The sequence below is a fragment of the Perognathus longimembris genome, chromosome 4, assembly GCF_023159225.1.
Source record: "Perognathus longimembris pacificus isolate PPM17 chromosome 4, ASM2315922v1, whole genome shotgun sequence".
Classification (NCBI taxonomy): Eukaryota; Metazoa; Chordata; class Mammalia; order Rodentia; family Heteromyidae; genus Perognathus; species Perognathus longimembris.
In genome coordinates, this window is record NC_063164.1 from 62,199,091 (window position 1) to 62,220,138 (window position 21,048).

At 36.2% G+C, this 21,048-nt stretch overlaps 1 protein-coding gene across 19 annotated transcripts in view; it reads left to right on the forward strand.

The window, feature by feature from the left end:
• Positions 1-21,048, forward strand: part of Baz2b (bromodomain adjacent to zinc finger domain 2B) — a 300,548-nt gene that overhangs the window by 169,328 nt on the left and 110,172 nt on the right. For 18 of the 19 annotated variants that reach the window (XM_048345362.1, XM_048345361.1, XM_048345358.1 and 15 more), the window contains one exon: positions 8,457-8,603. The exons of the other annotated variant lie outside the window; for it this stretch is intronic. In XM_048345362.1, coding sequence (XP_048201319.1) covers positions 8,459-8,603 — 145 coding nt within the window. In that variant the 5' untranslated portion in view covers positions 8,457-8,458. The remainder of the gene's footprint in view (positions 1-8,456; positions 8,604-21,048) is intronic. 19 annotated transcript variants of the gene reach the window in all.

A 21,048-nucleotide genomic window follows, 5' to 3' on the forward strand; every position in this document is an offset into this window, starting at 1 on the left:
TGTTCTACCAATTGAGCCACACCTCCATTTCTGCTAAAGAAATAAATGGAGGGACTTTGTGGACCCTGTCCGTGATTTTCCTATTTTTTTTGTCTTAAATATAACTGCAGTGTTACTGAAGATTTAAGTAGGAAAGCACTGGTGTTTGATTTATATTTTGAAATATGATTACTTATATATTTGAGGAAATTAAAAAGCTTCTTCCTCCATTCTAATAAGTTTGAACATAACTTTTTAACTGTTGCAGGATGGTTACAATTCTGCTGGCTTTTAGTGTTTGTCAGGGGGAAATCATTTTACTATAGAGTTTTAAATTCATCCTTTACTCCCCACAGATAATATCAGTAAGGTAAGTAGTCTATTCTCCAGTTACCTCATTCTACTATTCATTTTTTTCTTTGCTTGTTTAATAAAAATGAAGATAGAAGTCCGAAAAGAGAAATGTGAGCATCCATGGGGAGATTGAAAAGGGAGAAAGAGAGAAATAATAAGATGCACCACTTACAATCCCCCCCAGTATGTGATTCACTGGATCTGTCAGGATCTCAATATTTGGAATGCAGAATTAGGAAGACATCCTCCATAGGGAATAAGATTTAATTTGAAGATAAGATGGACAAAGTCTGGGAAACCAAAAACTGCTTGTCAAATAGTATTCCCCACAGGATTGGGGCAGCGACCCAACAGTATGTAACTAAAACCAAACTATTACTCAACATATAAAGGTCAAAAATTGACCTCTCAGGGGAATACAATAGCTCAAAAGCTAGGTATGTACGTTCATATAAGACTACTGTCGACATATGGTCTAATATCGACATTACATTTAAAGCCCTAGGCGAACTTTCTTGGGTGTGGCCACGTGGCTACTGTATATATTCGTGATACATTGTATATTGTATATATGTCTACCTGACCTAGAGAAGAGATAGAAAAACAGGACGTAAGATATCATAAGAAATGTACACACTGCCCTACTATGTAACTGTACCCTTTTTGCATAACACCTTGTCAAAAAATTTGTGTTCAATTAATAAACAAATAAATTTTTAAAAAAAGAAGATAAGATGGACAGTGGCTTAAAAATATAACTTAAAACTAGAGAACAGTGAAAGTGACTCTTCTTGAAGGTGAGGACTCAGATTTTGATGTCCTAGTAAATGGGATTAGACAGATGGCCGTGTTATTAAGAACTTAAGTGAGACAGATTTCTACTATATACATGATTTGAATAGTTTGCAAACTTTTTATAAAAGCAGTCGGACTCTTTTTTCCAAACAAAATGTAACATGGAATTTTAATGTAGAAAATAAGGGAGTCAGGTACCAGTGGTTCACACCTATAATGTTAGCTACTCAGAAAGCTAAGATCTGAGGATTGTGATCCAAAACTGGCCCAGGCAAGAAAGTCTGTGAGACTCTCATCGCCAATTAACTACCAAAAAAAAAAAAAAAAGCTGGAAATAGAGTTGTGGCTGGCTTAACTGAAGCTCAGGCCCTAAATTCAAGCTCCAAGACTGGTACTCCCCATACACACACACACACACACACACACACACACACACACACACACACACACACACACACTACACATACATATATACATACACATACATATATACATATACATACATATATACATACACATACATATATACATACACATACATATATACATATGGTATTTTATATTCAGCATAATATAAAATAAATATGTAAAATATACTATAAACTAATAGTATATTCTGTCTATGAGTTTATTAGACATGTATGCTTCTGAGTGTATGCATGTATTTCACATACAGGAACATGGTTTTTATTTGATACTCTGCTTTCTTTGTTCAGTCTGTTATATATCTTTTGTTTTCCAGAATTATCTTAAATAGTACAATTAAATTTATATTTATTTTTAATTATACAAAGCTCTAAATATTTTGCTTATTCTTTAGAGCCTCATACACTATATCATCTTTCTTATTATATTTCTGACCTTTGTATCCTTGTCAGAAATTTTTTAGTCAATATTAAAATTCATAGAATATACTAATGGATTATGACACGTGTCTGTTAAATCTTGCTCAAATCTTCCCTTAATATTCTGTGTACCTGTTTCTCATTTTGAAGGAAAACTTAATCCTTTCCCTAGAAAAAGATATGCCTGGAATAGATTATTTACTGAACAATATGAATGCCAGTGCTTTCTCTTGGATTATTTTCTCATCACTAGAATTCCTGGAAATTTCAAGAGAAAAAATTTTAAAGCTTTTCTGGAAATCTATAATTTGGAGAGAGGGTGTACATTTAGAGATAGAATAAAGGCCAATAAAACAAGAGACAAAACCAAAATAATACAGAGAAAAGGATAACGCTGTTAAGTGTTTCAATCAATGTGAATTTTATGTGTTGTTTTGAGGGTTGTTTGTTAGCACTCAGATTGGGACTTGATAGCGACTTTAATTCAATCCCATCATTTTTTTTTTAATGTAAGTAAACTAGTATTTAGGGGAGATTGAGAATTGTTGGGCTTCCAAATGTCAGGTTTACTCACTTACCCCTGTTTGCCAAGTGAAGAGTTGATAAATGGTGAAGAACAGAGAAAGGATGTTTACTACAGCACAGGGGCATGCTGTGGGAGCGCACTCCACATGCTCAGCTATCTTTGGGGTACAGACATGAGTTGTAGGTTTAAATAGATAAAAACTGGGAGCAGTGGGAGAGAGGTATGCATACTTATTTAACAGTCCTGGTTGATGTGTGGCCTACTGCTCATTACTTCAGTCCTTGTTTAGGGCAGGTTCTGGAGACATTGTTATTGCTGTCCTGAGGAGGCTTACATGTTCTTTCATTACTGCAGTGTCCTCAATCCCTTCTTGTAAACATAATGTTGGTTAAGTCCTGTCTTGCCCAGATCCCTAGGTGATTGATTGCAGAGTGAGCACAGACAGAGGGAGAGGGAGAGAGAGAGAGAGAGAGAGAGAGAGAGAGAGAGAGAGAGAGAGAGAGAGAGAGACAGAGAGACAGAGAGAGAGACAGAGAGAGAGACAGAGAGAGAGACAGAGATAGAGACAGAGAGACAGAGAGAGACAAAGAGAGAAACAGAGACAGAGAGAGACAGAGACAGAGAGAGAGACAGAGAGAGAGAGAGAGAGAGAATGACCTAGAGCAAAGACACATACAAAATGGAGCAGGGATGCTAAGCTTTTCTCCTGCTTTTACAGTTTGTAGGCCTGAATAAGGAGTCAGTGCTTTTCAGCAAAATCAGTTTAAGTACCTGATAGTTCCAGATGGCAGGCCACACAGCTCTTGGTGATTGTCAGTAGCTTGTATTGGAAAAATGTAAGTAATTGACTGCCTTCAGTTGTTATAATGTGTCCAGTAAAAAGAGAAATAATCCATTTTATGTGTTCATATTTTATACTTAAATATACTTAATTTCCTGAAATGATATTCTGAAAATGTGAGTACTTACAAAATGTTTTAAGTAGAGTAATTCATTTATAAACATATTCAGGGAATAATTTTATCTGCTGTCTAATAGATGTTTGTGTCTCACCTTCTATTTTCCAGAGTGCTTTAACAGAAACATTTTGGCTGTTACTTGCTTGTTGTGTTTGTTTTTTAATTTTTTGTTTTGTTTTGCTACTTAATATCTTGAAGTATTTTGGTTCAAATGTTTGGTTGCCTAGAAAGTTACCTAAAGAAATTGTTATGTAAAAGTCTTTCTCATAATTTTTAAAAAATAGTAAATTGATTCAACTATTGTTAGGGGTTCTATTAAGCAAAAAAAAAGCAATATTGTGACTACCCCTTGGAACTCCTTCCAGTGACTATATTTCACTTTAGATTACATTATATTATAAAAACTGTATGCAATGGATTTTAATGTGTATGATCTGTACAAAAGGCTTCATGGAATCTGCTTCTGTGCTTTTATGAATTCTCACAGAGTACTTTGAGTGTTGTTAGCACGAATAAAATAATTCTTTAAGAAAACTCTTCATTAACAGCAGAGGTTCACAAGAGCCCAATAGCTATACCCTTATGATCACATAAGATGATGCTAAGTGAAATGAACTCCATGTTATGGAAACGATTGTTATATCACACTTGTAACTACTTTTAATGTCCCATGTGTATCTGTAGCTTCTACTATTGATGATGTTCTTGTATCACCTTCCTGTGGTTGTATCTACACTATCTCTGTAATCTTATCTGAGTATATTGGAAACCGTCTCTATACTGGTATTAGAACTAGGAAATTGAAAGGGAATACCAAAATCGAGAGACTCAGGGTAAAAAAAGACAACTACAAAAGCAATACTTGCAAAACTGTTTGGTGTAAGTGAACTGAACACCTCATAGGGGGAAAGGGGAGGAGGGATGGGGGGAATGAGGGATGAGGTAACAAACAGTACAAGAAATGTATCCAATGCCTAACGTATGAGACTGTAACCTCTCTGTACATCAGTTTGATAATAAAAATTTGATTTTGTTTTGTTTTTTTCTGTTTTTTTTGGCCAGTCCTGGGCCTTGGACTCAGGGCCTGAGCACTGTCCCTGGCTTCCTTTTGCTCAAGGCTAACACTCTGCCACTTGAGCCACAGCGCCACTTCTGGCTGTTTTCTGTATATGTGATGCTGGGGAATCGAACCCAGGGCCTCATGTATACGAGGCAAGCTCTCTTGCCACTAGGCCATATCCCCAGCCCGATAATAAAAATTTGAAGAAAAAAAAAGAATAAACTTTCAATTTTAAAACTTAAAAAAAAAAAAAAGAAAACTCTTCATTGGAACAATTTTTTCATAAGAAATGAGGGTTTCCCTCTACTGCCTAGTGTGGTCTGAAACTCTTGGGCTTATGCAATTCCTTCCAAATAACTGAGACTACAAGTGTAGGCCACGATGGCTGATTAATAAACCCAGAGCTTCACATATATGAGTACAGTGCTCTACCATTGAGTTACATCCTGAACCTCCTTCAGATATATTTAATACTAAATACTAAAAAGTTAATGCAGCTGAAACATAAGGAGCTAATCATGTTTATATGTCTTTGCCAACATATCTTATCCTTCCTTATTTGTACCTGTTCAGATCTATACCTACCAGCTGTCAGAATTCATAAACTCTGTGATTACACAAAAAGTAATATTTGCTATACAGTATTGATGTTTGAATAGTATTATCTTTAACAATTGTTCAGTGAAATTTTATGCAGCATGTAAAATCATCATGAGGGGCAAAATTGTGGCCTGCCATTTTCATCATTCTATGGGAGGGCAATATCTTGTACATTGTAAGATATTTAATAATATCCTTGGTCTCTGCTTTCTCAGTGTTTTCAGCACAAAAAACAGTTGTGAAAAAATATCTCCAAGTACTCATTACTGGGAGATAGATGTTTATAGGATTAACTTTGTTTTAGAACCACTGAATTAAATAATAGGAAACATCTATAATCATTTGTTTACAGTCTTCTACACATCTTCTCACATTGTTCATAACACATTTTTTATATCTTAACTTTCAGTTGTGTTTTTTTGCTCAAACTGGTTTGCTTCCCTGCCCCTCCCTCCTTCCTTTTCTCTCTTCCTTATCTTTCCTTCCTTCTGCTCTCCTTCCTTCTCTTTTTCTCCCTCCTTCCCTTCCTTCCTTTCATAAGTGAGATCAATTATGAGTGATTGCACTGAAGGCACAGCCTGGCCCTGAGCCTCTGGGCTCAAGCATCCACCTCCTAAGGAGCTGGAACTATATAGACATATACAACTTCACCTGATTTAACCTGTTAGCTTTCAATGAATTCTTAAACTTACTTTAGAAATTATAATCTCATGAATAGCTTTAAATTGAAGAAGTATCTATACATCTTTTATATTCTATCAGAATGTGTTATGAATGGGGAAATCATGTTATTATAGTATATTCATTTTGATTTTTGTGATATTTCAGTTTTGGGACATAGGTTTTCTGATGATAATTTGGAATCCTATGTCAATTAGTATATTTTTTCTTAGATTATATGAAAAACTAATTTATTGACAATTACATACTATGTTTGAATAGTGAATGATAACTCATTTGGTAACTGCTTTGTCAATAAAAGCATTTTTATCTGCATTATAGCTTATTTGGAAACATTTATATTAATACACAGTCATCAGTTATTTATTTTAATTTATTTTAATTTTTAATTTGTTTCCTTTGAAGTGAAGGAAAAGTGAGTTTCTTGCAGAAAAGAAACTGTTTTAGGCTACTCCATAGATACAACAGCCATGAAAAGAAGCACAGCTAGCTGTCCTGTTGACTGAGTACATAGAAGCCTATTTTAAATTCACAAAACAGATTCCACTGCCAAATGAGAGAAGGCTACAACAAACATCTGCATGACCTATATATAAATACTTAGACTGACTTTAACATGAATAATGTAAAAATACTTTAAGGATTCTTTTAGTGCCACCTACTCTCATTGATAATTGGATAGGCAGTTGTGTACACACTAAAAAGTTACCATTACTGAATATTTTATATGCATTATTTAATTTTTCCAGCTATATTTTCCTGTTACTCATGAGAAAATTGAAAGTTGAGAGGAGTCATGTAATATTCACAAGATCACAAAAAAGCTCTTGGTGTGTGTGTGTGTGTGTGTGTGTGTGTGTGTGTGTGTGTATGTGTGTATGTGTGCGTGTGTGGAGGTGCGTGTGCACGTCACACCAGTCCTTAATTTTGAACTCTGGGCCTGATCACTGTTCCTAAGCTTTTTTTGCTTTCGGCTAGAGCTCCTCCACTTGAGCCACAGCTCCATTTTGAGCTTTTTCATGGTTAATTGTAGGCAAGTGGCTCATAGACTTTCCTGCGTGGCTGACTTTACACTGTGATCCTCAAATCTCAGCTTCCTGAGTAGTACCAACACCTGGCTGAAAACTCCCATTTTTAATGCTCAAATAACCACTATTATTAAATATGTCATTGACAAAAAGTAATCTGTGTCTTCATTCCTTCAAAGTTTAGTTTTATATTCTTTAGCCCCAATGCAATTCTAGATAGATTGATCAGTCAATCTATAGAGAGATAAAGAGAAAGATCTAGATCTATATATAGTTAGATATTTGCTTTGCTGTTTTGTGAGTCTATATTTCTTTAATTTGCCATATAGTAACATATGGCAAATATATCATTATGTTATATAAGCATATTATATACTATACAAAAAGTATATATATGCATACACAGAGAGAGAGAGTGAGAGAGAGAGAGAGTTGTTGGTTATGGGGCTTGAACTCAGGGCCTGGGCTCTGTCTCTGTGCTCTTTTATTCAAGGCTAGAGCTCTACCATTTTAAGCCCCAGTCCCACTTTCAGATTTTGATTGGTTAATTGGAGATAAGAGTCTCACAGGGTCTTTTCTCCCCTGGCTGGCTTCAAGCACGATTCTCAGATCTCAACCTCCTGGGTAGTTAGGATCACAGGCATAAGCCATCAGCACCCAGCTTCAAAATTATATATTGTTACCTAGCTTTTCCTAATTTTGATCATGTGTATGGGTATAGTACAATTATCAGACTTACTGATATTGGGAGATTAGTGTATGAATAATGATATTAGCTATACTACAGACCATAAATGAGCTTCACTTGCTCAGCCTCTAATATCTTTCTTTCTGTCCTGCAGTCCAACCTAAGATTTTGTGCCATCTTTTTAATGGTATTTATTCAGTCTCTCTCTTTTGGTTCTCAGACCTTAGTGTTGTTTTTTTAAAAAATAAGTATCACATTGTTGGTGAACAGTAGTCAGTTACTTTGTGAGTTGTCTTCCAGTTTGTGTATAACATGCTTCAACTGAGGTTATGTTTTATTGCAAAGAATACCACAGAGATGACATTCTCTTCTCCAGATATCAGAAATACTTGATGGTGTTACATTTAATTATAAATGATGCAGGGTGTACTCTCTAATGGTACTCTTTCCCCATTTGTATTTATTAAGCATTCTGGAGGAGAAATTTTAGATTATGCAAATAATCTTATTTCTCCTAAATTTGTTACCTACTACTTTTGTTATCCCTTTGGTAAACAAGTGCTTTAAAAAAGCCTGTTCTGTGACTGTGATAGGCCAATTATTGTTTATGGATTATTCAGATTTACAAATCATTGCGATAACTTTCAGGTGGATGGGTATTTTTCAGTCATTTGCCAGAGAATAGTAGTAAACAAAGTGTGAAAGCAATATTTGACTTTAAAAGAAAAATTGAAAAGTCAGCCTCAACATGCCCTTGGGCAGGAACATACCATTTTTAAGCCATAGATGTATTTTTGTTCATGTTATTTTTCTCAAAGATGTATATTTCATATATATAGAGACACATACTCATAGTTTATATAAGTAAGAAATACATTTAAATATATCTAATTCCTTTAAACAATTCTGTTTCATTCTGAGCATTGCCATTTTCCCCTCAGATATGGAGTCTGGAGAACGGTTGCCATCCTCAACAGCCTCCTCTACTACACCAACTTCCTCTTCCACCCCTTCTGTGGCTTCAGCAATTTCTAAGGGCGGCCTTTCCACTGGAGCTGCTTCACTTAGCTCTACAATCAACCCTTGTGGTGAGTTCTTTTTATTAACTCATTTTCATTCATAGTATTAAACTTGGAATAAAATATTTTTTGTGGCTTCCATTGGTCCCTTAAAAAAATTACTGTGTTGCCAGGCACTAGTGGCTTATGCTTGTAATTATAGCTACTCAAGAGGCTGAGATCTGAGGATTCTAGTTCAAAGCCAGCCCAGGCAGGAAATATCTCCAATTAGCTACCAAGAAGCTGTGGCTTAGGTGATAGAGCACTAGCTTTGAGCATAAAACCTCAGAGATAGCGCCTGGGCTGTGAGTTCAAGCTCCAAGAGTAGCGCACGTGTGCATGCACATACCCACATATACTCACTTTCACATATGCCCACAATTTTAAAAAAAAATCATTGTGTTAAATATCTAGCCTTTATTTTATTGTACATTGAGGTGGCACCGTTATTCTGTGCTTTCCATGATTATTTGAAATTATGTCTGGGAGTTTCATTGAACTTGTTTTACCATTTAGTTACTGAGTTAGTAAGTAGATAGTCTTTTAAAAATCTCAGGCAGTGAGAGAGTAGAGAAATACTCCTCACTGGGAAGAGTAGAGATCAGTCCTGTAGATCCTAGCCCCAAATTGGCTTCCAGTATTTGAAGTGGCCTCCACATGTTCCACCTGTTTGTTCACAAATACGTAGTTACACAGATTATTATTATTATTTTTGTGTCACTGGATTTTAAAACTTGAGCCTCCCATTTCCTTGACTTGCTTCTTGGCTGGCATTCTGCCACTCTTCCACACAGTCTGCCCAGCATTTTGCTAATTAATTGAAACTAGAGTTTCATAGACTTTCCTGCTTGGGCTGGCTTTGAACCATGATCCTCTAAGTCTCATTTTCCTAAGTAACTAGGATTACCAGTTTGAGCTACCAGTGCCTAAAAGGGAAAGAAAAAATCTTAAACTTGATCAACTCATTGGTTTAATGCAGGAAACATTTTATTCTCAAATATCTTTTTATTGTAGAGATATTTCATATTTATAAACAGTAGGACAAAACTATGAAATTTATTTCTATAATTACATTTATTATACATTATTATTATAGAGGAATATTTGCTTACAAAATACTCTAGCATATTGTGAAATATACATATATATTTCTAGTTATTTTTGTTTTTCTAGTCAGTGCAATAACAGGAAGGGTGTTATTTTGTATTGTATTATCATAGGATAATTTCTAAAATATTCTTAGTGATTACAAAATAATCTAGTTATATATATGATAGGTAGATAGATAGATAGAAGCAGGAGAACAGAACTGGGGTTTGAACTCAGGGCCTCATGCTTGTTAGGCAAATAAATGCTCTATGGTTGAGCCACACCTGTAGCCCTTTTTGGCACTCGTTATTTTTGAGATAAGGTCTTGATTCCTTCACCCATATACTAAGTTTCACCCCATTTTAAGCTTCCTTGGATAACAGGATGTGCCCATGCCTAGATTTCTCCATTGAGGTGGAGATCTCTGCCCACGCTGGCCTGGAACGAAGTCCTCTTGATCTCAGTCTCCCATGAAGCTAGAATGAGAGGCAGATAACAGTGTACCAAACTGAGAACTGAGTTGAGAAGGGATCTCATGAACTTTTCTGCCCTGACTGGCCTTGAAATGAGATCGTCCCATTCTCAGCCATCCAAGTAGCTAGGGTTACAGACATGAGCCACCAGTGCCGGGCTACATTATACATTTTTTTAATGACTTCTTTTCCTGCACCTGTTAGACTCTTCATTAAGTAATCAACATATTTGTCTTCATTCTACTTATGCATAAAATGATGTCTAGATTCTAAAATTTATTGTCAATACCTTGTGCTAAAAAAAAAATGGTGATGTGAGGACTGAGGATATGGCTCAAATGGGCAAACACTTGCCTGGCAAAGATAATACCTTGAGTTGAAACCTTAGTACCAAGGCGAGGGGAGGACAGTGATGCCATGTTTGGTTCCCTCCCCTTTTAGTGAGGTTCCCACCACCACACATGCATATATGTAGCTCATAAGGGTGTAAAGGGTCCCTCCACGAGCAGGGAAGAGGCAAGTCACGTGACTTGCCTCTTAAGTAGTTCAAGTAGAGCGCATGTACTCAGTGCCCTGAGTCGGAGTGATTGAATGGTCACAAGAAGGGCAGAATGCCCCATCTTGCTTTGTTCAGGCATTAGTCCCAGTAACCTTTTTCTGTCCCTATCACCTCGCCCAGGCAGCTAGCTCTCGTGAAATAAAATAACCAAATAAAATAATAAAATCACCATAGGTAGATCCCTTTATTTAAAAACAATTTGATCTTTTTACTTTTACACATGTAGATAAGAAAACAAAATTTTCATCCTTAAAATGCCAAAAGTTTAATGTTTCTTTCATGGATTCTTGGAGGTTATTCTGTTGTTTTAAATAATTATTTTTTTAGAAAAGCAGTTATTTCTGTCATTGTCATAATAACATCTGTATAGATTCCTCTGAGCTATTTTTGACTATTTTTGAGCTTTATTTTCAGACTTTGAATGGTCAGCTGTGTTTTGTTGGATCAGAGATTTTGTTACCTATAGGATAGCAAGCAAAAGGAACATCCCGTTGGCATCAGTTCCCTATGTCTGCGTCCCATGTGGGCAGTGTGGGTCCTCCAGTGTTATTGTGTTTCTGTGTAGCTAAAGAACACTTTGCTCAAGGAAACTGCCTTGTTGTAAATGAAAGCAAGCCTACTCTTTGTGTAGGGAATTTGGTAACTCGTCATTGAAGTGTGCTTATTCCAAGTATAACACTGAAAAATAACCCAGGTAAGAAAGAATCAGAGCCTTGAAATTATGGGCTGTCTAACGGTAATATGTAAGAACACTAGAAGTCCCTTGGAAGGTTGCCTCTCACCACATACCATTTATTAGCTTGCATTAACAAAAGCCCCAACAAAGAAACAACAACAACAAAAAATTCTGGAGGAAAGATCAGTTAACAACCATGTGTCACTGGTCTTATTGAAAGAATAATTTTTCTTTAAGAAATGATTTACTCTGATGGCTCACTTGTAATCCTAGCTACTTAGGAAGCTGAGATCTGAGGATCCCAGTTCAAAGCCAGCTCAGGCAGGTAAGTCTGTGAGTTTCTTATCTTCAATTAATCACCAGAAAACTGAAAGTGGAGCTTTGGCTCAAAGTGGTAGAGTGCAAGCCTGGAGCACGAAACCTCAAGCTCCTGAATTCAAGCCCTGTAACTGACCATTAAAAAAAAAAAGGATTTTAGAAAAGCTTCCTAATTCTTAAAAAAAATGTGGGCCAGCTTTCAATAAATATACAGGCACAATAAACAAAAACATTTAAACAAAATATCAAACATAGACACTAAAAAATAAAAATGTCGTAGCCGAAAAAAAAATCCATAGATGTTTATTTTGTTTTTGAGATAATGTCTTACTGTTTTGCTAGGCTGGCTTGGAACTCTCAGTCCTTCTGCTGAGCCTCTGTAGTGCTGGGATGTCAGGCATCTACCACCATAGCTGGCAAACCACAGATATGAGCTAACAAGTTAACTAGATAGCTGTTAAGAATAAAAGGATCAAAGGATTACATGACTCATATTATCTGAGTGCTACTAGCCATATTAGTTTCTCAGAGAAGAAATCATAGCTCTACTTTGGGCATTTGGGTAGATGGTTGATGATAGGAGTCTCATAGACTTTACTGTCCAGGCTGGCCTTGAACCTCAGATCTCAAGTTTCTAAGTACCAAGATTACAGGTATAAACTAATGGCCCATGACTCAGATTACACCCATTTTCAATTCTTCCAAATACAACTGTTTGGGATAATCTAAACAACTTCCCAACTGTGGATATGAGAAACTCATCAGTGTGGCCTTTGCCAGTTTTTTTTTTTTTGTATCACAGGAAGGCACCCCAAAAGATAGTTGAAGCAAACATTGACTTAACCAATTATCAGCCCATTTCAGCTCATCTGGCTAATGCCCACCCCAACCATATCTCCCCTCTCTGATATTGTGATACTTTTTTTCTTTCAAAAACATGTATATGATAATTATTTTCAACCCATCAGATCTTTTACTTAAAAAGGGTATTTCAGTAGTATATCCAATAATATATTTATCATTTTCTCTTTATGCACAATTCTGTTTATGAATATAAATTAAAACAAGTGTAATAAATTCTTAACTCTGAAGTGATAATGACTCTTAAAACTTATAGATAATAGCAAATACTTTCTTCTTTAAAGAGTATAGAAGACATACAGTATCACTAATTCTTTCTAATCTTCTGGATCATATCTGTCAGTGTAAAAGACCTATAGCATGAAAAACTCTTTATTCCTTATACTCTTCTGATCATTGTCCTATTTTGCTTAAATTTTCCCACTCCCAATCCAGAAGTATGGGAGGTTTTCCCATTTTCTTAAGTCTGCTTCAATTTCTTTTTACACATTTGTAAAGCGTTCATAATAGAGGTCTTTCCCCATTCCTAGATATTTTGCTTTTTTTTTTTGAGGCAAATGAAGTTGCTTTCCTGATATCAGTCTCGCTCTTCTTAGTGTTGGTATATAGAAAAGTTCCTGTTTTTTGTGAGTTAATTTTATATCCTGCTGCTTTGCTAAAGAATCAGATCAGCTTAAGTAACTTGAGAGAGGAATCAGTAGGGTTCTTTAAACAGGATTGTATCATCTGCAAAGAGGGATTGTTTTACTTTTCTTTCCCTATTTGGATCTCCTTTCTGTTTTACTCTTGCCTTATTGCCTTTGCTGGGAATTCCAGTACTATATTGAAGAATAGTGAAGAGAGTGAACATTCTTGTCTCATTCCTGATTTTAGAGGAAATATTTTGAAACTTTTCACTATTAAGTATAATGCTGGCTGTGTGTTTGTCATATACAATCTTTATTATATGGCGGAAAGTTACATGGATTCCTAGCTTCTCCAGAGCTTTTATCATAAAGGGGTGCTGGATCTTGTCAAAGGCTTTTCTGCATCTATTGAGATGATTATGTAGTTCTTGTCTTGCTCTTGTTGATGTGTTGAATTATATTAATTGACTTGTATATATTGAACCAGTGTTGAATCTTTGGAATGAATCCCACTTGATAATAGCGTATGATTTTTTTTTTTGGGGGGGGTGTTACTTGTTCAGATTGGTTGCCGAGAATTTTACTGAGAGGTTTTGCATCCGTGTTCATCCAAGAGAGGGGTCTAAAGTTTACTTTCTTTGTTGAGTCCTTATCTGGTGTTGGGATGAGTGTTATGTCGGCTCCATAGTGACCCTTCCCTTTCTATTTCATTGAAAACCATTTGAGGACTATTGGCGTGAGTGCTCCTTTAAGGGCCTTATAGTATTCAGCCTGGGCTTTTCTTGGATGGGAGGTCTTTTATTGTCATTTCAATTTCATTACTTATTATGAGTCTATTTAATTTGTTTGGATTTTCTTGGTTTATTTTTTATTTTTTTGGCCAGTTCTGGGCCTTGAACTCAGGGCCTGAGCACTGTCCCTGGCTTCTTTTTGCTCAAGTCTAGCACTCTGCTACTTGAGCCACAGTGCCACTTCTGGCTGTTTTCTGTATATGTGGTGCTGGGGAATTGAACCCGGGGTTTCATGTATACGAGACAAGCACTTTTGCCACTAGGCCATATCCTCAGCCCATCGTCTTGGTTTAGTTTGGGTATTTCAATATTGTTTAGGAATTCTTCCATTTCTTCCAGATTCTTCAATTTGTTTGCAAATTGAAAGTTTGCAAAATATTCTCTTATAATGTTCTGGTTCTTGCTTGTTTCTGTTGTGATGTTTCCATTTTCTTCTATAATTTTATTTATTTGGGTGTATTCCTTTCTTAGTCATATTTGCTACAGACCAGTTTTGTTAATTTTTTCAAAGAATCAACCCTTTGTTTTGTTGATTCTATGTTTCTTTTTGTTTCTCTAATTTATTTCTGATTTAATTTTTTATTACTTATTTCCACAAACTGGTTTGGGATTTGGCTTGTTCCTGTTTTACAAGGAGCTTGAGGTACATCAGTAAAGTATTGAGTTGAGATTTCTTCAATTTGCTGATGCAGGCAGTCACAGCTTTAAATTTTCCTCTTAAGTACTGCCTTTTCTGGGTCCCAGAGGGGTGGCTATTTTGTGTGTTCAGTTTTGTGAAATTTCATAAATGTTCCAGTTTCTGCTCTAATCTCTTCAGTGACCTACTGGTCATTCAGCAATGTGTTGTTCAGTCTCTGTGAGTTAGGGAATTTTCTATGGTGGCTTTTGGTGTTAAACTCTGATTTTATTCCACTGTGATCTGTCCATGTAGGGAATAATTTCAATTTTTTTGAATTTGCTTTGTGACTAAAATATAATCTGGTTTGAAAAATATTCCATGTGTTGTTGGGAAGAATGTATATACTGATGCTACTAGATGAAATATTTGTTGATACTATTAAGTCTAGTTGGTCCATGCAATTATTTAGGTCTCTGTTGAGTTTTTGCTTGAATGATCTATCCAGATGTGACAGATATGTGTTGAAGTCATCAACAATCACCGTGTTTGGATCTATGTGTGTTTTTAGGTTAAGTAGTATTTGTTTGATCAAATTGTGTTCCAGCATTGGTTGTATACATATTCAGAATTGTTATATTCCTCTGTAGGAAAGTTCTCTTTATTAGTATGTAATGTCCTTCGTTGTCTCTTCACTAATTGTAGTTTGAAGTCTATTTAAACTGATATTACTATTGCTAATTCAGGCTGTTTATGAGGACCATGCATTTGAATTTTTTTTTTTTTTTGGCCAGTCCTGGGCCTTGAACTCAGGGCCTGAGCACTGTCCCTGGCTTCCTTTTGCTCAAGTCTAGCACTCTGCCACTTGAGCCACAGCGCCACTTCTGGCCATTTTCTGTATATGTGGTGCTGGGGAATTGAACCCAGGGCCTCATGTATACAAGGCAAGCTCTCTTGCCACTAGGCCATATCCCCAGCCCTGAAAATTTTTATTTCAGCCTTTTACTTTGAGAATATGTTTGTTTTTGTCAGTAAGATGTGTCTTTTGTAGATAGCAGATGGACAGGACTTGCTTTTTGATCCCACTAGTCAATCTGTGTCATTTAATTGGAGAATTAAGTCCATTAATGTTGAGAGTTAAGACTGAGAATTGTTTGGTAATTCTTGTCATGGTGTCTGCGTTCTTAAGGGGTGTCCCTCATCTTTTCTTTCTATATTTATCTGGTTCTCCGGTAAGGGACATTTTCTCTGCCAATATCATGTTATTTTTGGTTTTCTATATGTAGGACACCTTTAAGTATCTTTGTAGTGCTGGTTTGGTGAAGATGATTTGTTCCCATTTTTCTTTGTTTATAGAAAATTTTTATTTGTCCTTCAGTTATGCAGGACAGCTTTGCTTGATACAGTATTCTTGGTTAGTAACTGTTTGCTTTTTAGATACTCCATGCATCATTCCAGGACCTCCTTGCTTTCATGGTCTTGGCTGAGAAATCTGTAGTTATTCTGATTGGTTTTCCTTTATAAGGACAACTTTTTTCTCTCAGAACTTTAAGGATTCTTTTCGTGTTCTGATGATCCTGTGCAGATTACAACATGGCAGTGGGATGTTCTTTCATATCATGTACTTTTAATGAATTTGTTTATTCATTTACCTGTTGATAGTGTACTCTTCAAGTAAGTTTGAGGTAATTGTGAATATTCAACTTACAGGCTCTTGTGTTTACAGGTGTCTTATTTTTCTTGAGTAAATGCCTAAAATTGGGCTTACCAGATCCTATGTTAAATATGTATGTAGTTTGATAAGATTCTCTGTGTTTTCTAAATTGGTTATAACTTTTATTCTCCTCCACAAGCAATTTGTAAGAGGTCTAGTTATTTCATATCCTTGCTAGCTCCTCATATGTCTTTTAAACCTTGTAAGGGTATATTGTGGTAATTAACTTTGGCTTTAATTTGTGTTAACCTAAAGATTTATCGTCTACTTGAAAGTATGATGTATGTTTCTCAGAGATTCCTACCACAGGTTGAGGAAGTTTCCTTCTGTTCCTACTTTGCTTGCTGTTATTGGTTATTTTCATTTGTAGTAAATTTTATAGTATACTTTGTGTTGATGGCAGTGATGATATGGCTTTTGTGTGTGTGTCAATCCTGGGACTTAAACTCATGTCTTGGTGCTGTCCCTCAGCTTTTTTCCTCAAGGATTGCATTCTGCCACTTGAGCTACAATTCCTCTTCCAGGCCTCTTTTTATTAAGGGTTTTATTAAGGGTTAGGGGGCAGTAAGAGTCTTTCAAATGTTCCTGCCCAGCCTGGCTTTTGACTGCTATCCTCACATTTCATCTTCCTGGGTAGCTAGGATTACAAGTGTGAGCATCAGTGCCCAGCTGCTGGTATTTCATTTTTAACTTATTAATATGGCATATTAAAAAATTAATTTGGTGTTTTGTGATAACTGGAGTGTGTGTTCATGTTGTTGCTAAGCCTTCTTACTCATGTGTAGTGTTCTTTCACTGAGTCATGTCTAGAGACATGACATGACTTTTGTTTATTGAATATAAAAGTCTCACAAGCTTTTTTTTTTTTTTTGTGCATACTGGCTTCTAACTGCCATCCACAAATTTCAGCCTCCAGAGTAGCTAGGATTACAGGCTTGAGCCATTTTTTCCTGCCTTTGATTGTTTAATTAATATTAATCAAGTGTGGCATTTCTGAGAATAATTCCATTTAGTCATGATTTGTTATCCTTTAAAAGTATGGTTATGTTTGATACAGTAAAATTTGGAGGGTTTGACTAAGGGCCTAGTGCTTGCTTGGCAGGCGCTCCACCACTTGAGCTATACCTTGAGCCCTTTTTTGCTTTTAGTTATTTTTCAGTTAGGGTCTAAGAGCTCTTGCTTGGGTTCATCTTGGCTTCAGTCCTCCTACTTATCATCTCACATAGTTGGGATTACAGATGAAACCCATCATGCCCAAGTGGTTCACTGAAATGGGAGTTTGGGGTATCTCACTAACTTTTTGTCCAGGATAACCTTGAATCTTAACCTCCACCCTCCAATCCTTCCACTGTCTACCCTCTTTGTAATTGAGATTACCACAAGACCCTCTTTATTTGCTAAAATTTTGTGCAAGAATTTTACACAAATTGAGTCTATATTTTTCTTCACAAATGGAAATGATTTGAGCAGATCACTGATGTTTTTCTGTAAAGGGTGGAACAGGCATTCCTTTTTTTTTTAAATGGGTTTTGGGATTGAACTCAGGGCTTGGTATTGTCCCTAAGCTTCTTTAGCTCAAGGCTAGCACTCTGCTACTCTGAGCATCAGTACCACTTCTGGCTTTTCCTGAGTAGTTTATTGGAGATAAGAGTCTGATGGTCTTTCTTGCCCAAGTTAGCTTCAAACCTCGATTCTCAGATCTCATCTTCCTAGGATTTTAGTATTTAGGATTATAGGTGTGGGCCACTGGTGGCTGGCTGGCACTACTTTCTGTATAATGTTTAGTAAAGTCTTCTGAGCCTACAGAGTTGCTTGTGTATGCATTCTTGTGTGTGGATTCACTTATGTAAATTGTCTTGGTATGTTATTAAACTATAAATTCATCATTTAGAATACAGTTATCATAGACTTAGGCTCAGTAGTAGAATGCTTGCCATGCATTCATGAGGCCCTGGTTCAATTGCAGTGTCGCAAACTCAGAAAATACAAGTTGTCTTTTTCTTCACCTGAAATTTGATTTGTGTATTTTAAGGAATTTGTTTCATCTAAATCAATGAACTCATGGTCTAAAGTTGTTCATACTGTTACCTTATGTTTTTAATATATTATTTCAGTGATATTTTCTTTCATTGTTAATGTTCATATTGTGTTTTTTCTTTTTTTCTAGCAAGTAGAGATTTATCAATTTTCTTGACCCGAAGAAAGAGCTATTGCTTTTGTTGAATTTTTTCTATTTTCCTTCTTGCATTTCATTGATTTCTGCCTTTATCTTTCATTTTCATAGATAAGATTTCTTGTTCTTTTCCTCCTGTTTTACATCATTTACAAAATTTATTTTGAACTCTTTCCTTTTCTCTATACATTGAATACTATTGCTTTCCCATTTGCTTAGTGTTTTAGTTGTAGCCAGTAAATTTTTGTTATCATTTTGTGATTTCATAAAAATATATTACATTTTCTTTTCCAGCTCTTCTTTGATGGATTGTTTTAAGGTCAGCAGTTTTAACACATAAAGTTTTCAAAAATTAGCATTCTGATAAGGCTGTTATCACAAGATGTTCTGGTAATAGTGTTCTGTTCTGTTGGCTTCCTGTTGATGGATTTTTAGATGAGCCCCAGTGGGTTTCTTGATCAGCAAAGTAACTAGAAAAAATAGTTCACATTCTCTTTGAGGTCTCCTTGCTCCTATGATTACCCAGCTGCTAACTTCTACCTATACTGTGACTTTCTGCTTCCTGAACTACTCTTGGTGAAGGAAAGCACTTAAATTCATCATATTCTGCTGGGTGTACCTCTGCCTTTCTAGAGGAGATTTCTCTAGTTCTCTGCCAGATGTTTTGTAGTACCCTAGAGTCCTTTTTCCTTCATTGGGTACTTGCAGTTAGGCAGTTAGATAGTTAAAACTTTGGATGGGGTTTTATTCCTTTAATGGTTTACTCACTGCCAGAATTTCCTCCTTTAAATTTACAGATGTTTACTTAGCCCTGTATTCTGATCTCTTGGACCTTTAGTTGTTAGTCTGGGTGATTTTTTATTCTGTTATTTTCTGGGCAGTTGAGGACTAGGCAGCATGAATGGACTAGGAAGCTACAAAGTCACACATATACTTCTACCATTCTCTCCAGATTAAACTCTCCTCTGACTTTTCTCTGCTTTTGGATGCTTTTTAGTATCTTAGTTTTGCTTTGTTCATTCTCCCAAGTTGTTGCTGTTTTTTGTGCTGGCACTGGGGCTTAAACTCATTGTTTACTTAGCTTTTTCACTCAACGCTGGCCCTCTACCACTTGATCCACACCTCTACTTCTGGGTTTTTGCTGGTTAACCTGAGATACGATTCTCTTGGTTGGGCTGGCTTTGAACCACAGTCCTCACATCTCAGCCTCCACAATAGTTTGGATTACATATGTGAATTACCATCACCCAGCTTTATTATGTTTACGTAGTTGTACAAAGGGGTTTGAATTAAGATCATAGAGCTGATTCTTTCTCATCCTTGGTCTCAGGTTAAAGCGTCTTAGGACATTGTTGACCAATATTATGTGTTCACTTGACTGGAACACAGGGGTCCCCACATTAATCATTATTTCTGAGCATGTCTTCAAGGGTATTCCCATATGAGATTTCCATTGAAATATGTGGATTTAGTGGGACAAATTGTCTTCCTCTTTGTGGGTGGGCATAATTCAGTTTCTTGACTGTGTGACAGAATAAAGAGAAAAAGTGATTTGTTTTCTCTGCCTGCTTTATCTGGGGTACCTGTTTTCTCCCATAACTGGGACTTAAACGATCAATTCTCCAGTTCTCAGAACTGTACAACTGGCTTTCCTGGGTTGGGCTCCATAGTCTCAGTTCTTGCACCCGATCAATGAATTCTATTGGTGATCTTTCTCTGAAGAAGGTTGACTAACACAAGCCTTAATTAGAGATGACTCCACTGATCACAGTGTCTGTGTAATTGCTCTGCTATTACATTTCCCTATACCTGCTAATTTTCTCCCTAGCACTCTTCACAATATATAATTATATTGGGTGTTATGTGTCCCTTCCTTTATATTTAAAGAACTAGAACTATATCAGTTTTCTTCTATTTACATATGATCACTTAGTGCCTTACACAGAATTCATTAGACAATTGTGAAAGGAATAAAGGAAGAGAAGAATTTGCAAGACTAACTTGAAAACTAATGATAAGTTAATTGATGGTAATATTTCAGACACTTCCCACCATTTTTCATATGCCACTGTCATAGTGTGTAATTGGCCTGGCTGATGTTCTTATGATCATGAATGCCAAAAGAACAGCAAATGCCAGGTTCTTCTTAGGAGGCCTTTTCCAGAGTCACCATCTGGCTTCTGCAATGATAAAGCATTGTTATACTGGCATTTTGGAATCATTGGTGAGAACAGTGCTGGGGATATTTTGAATCCCATTGTCAGGATAAACAAGTGTAGATAGATCAGCTACAGATTTGATGTGCAACTCAAAAGATATAGAATAGTGGCAGAATAAATGTGCTCTCATTCTGTCAGTTTGGATTAATTGTACCGACACCCTCAGCTGCCGTCATGAACTGTGAAGAAGCAACACAAAAATGCACAGGTGGAAAATGCTGGAATTTCTTCTATACAAGTAAAATGTTTCACTAGTGAGGGGGAAACCCACAAATTTTCTGGACTGTGCTATATGCATTGCCCTGCTACTATCAAATGACCATACGGATTTTAGTTGAGGATTAGCACAAGAGAGAAAAT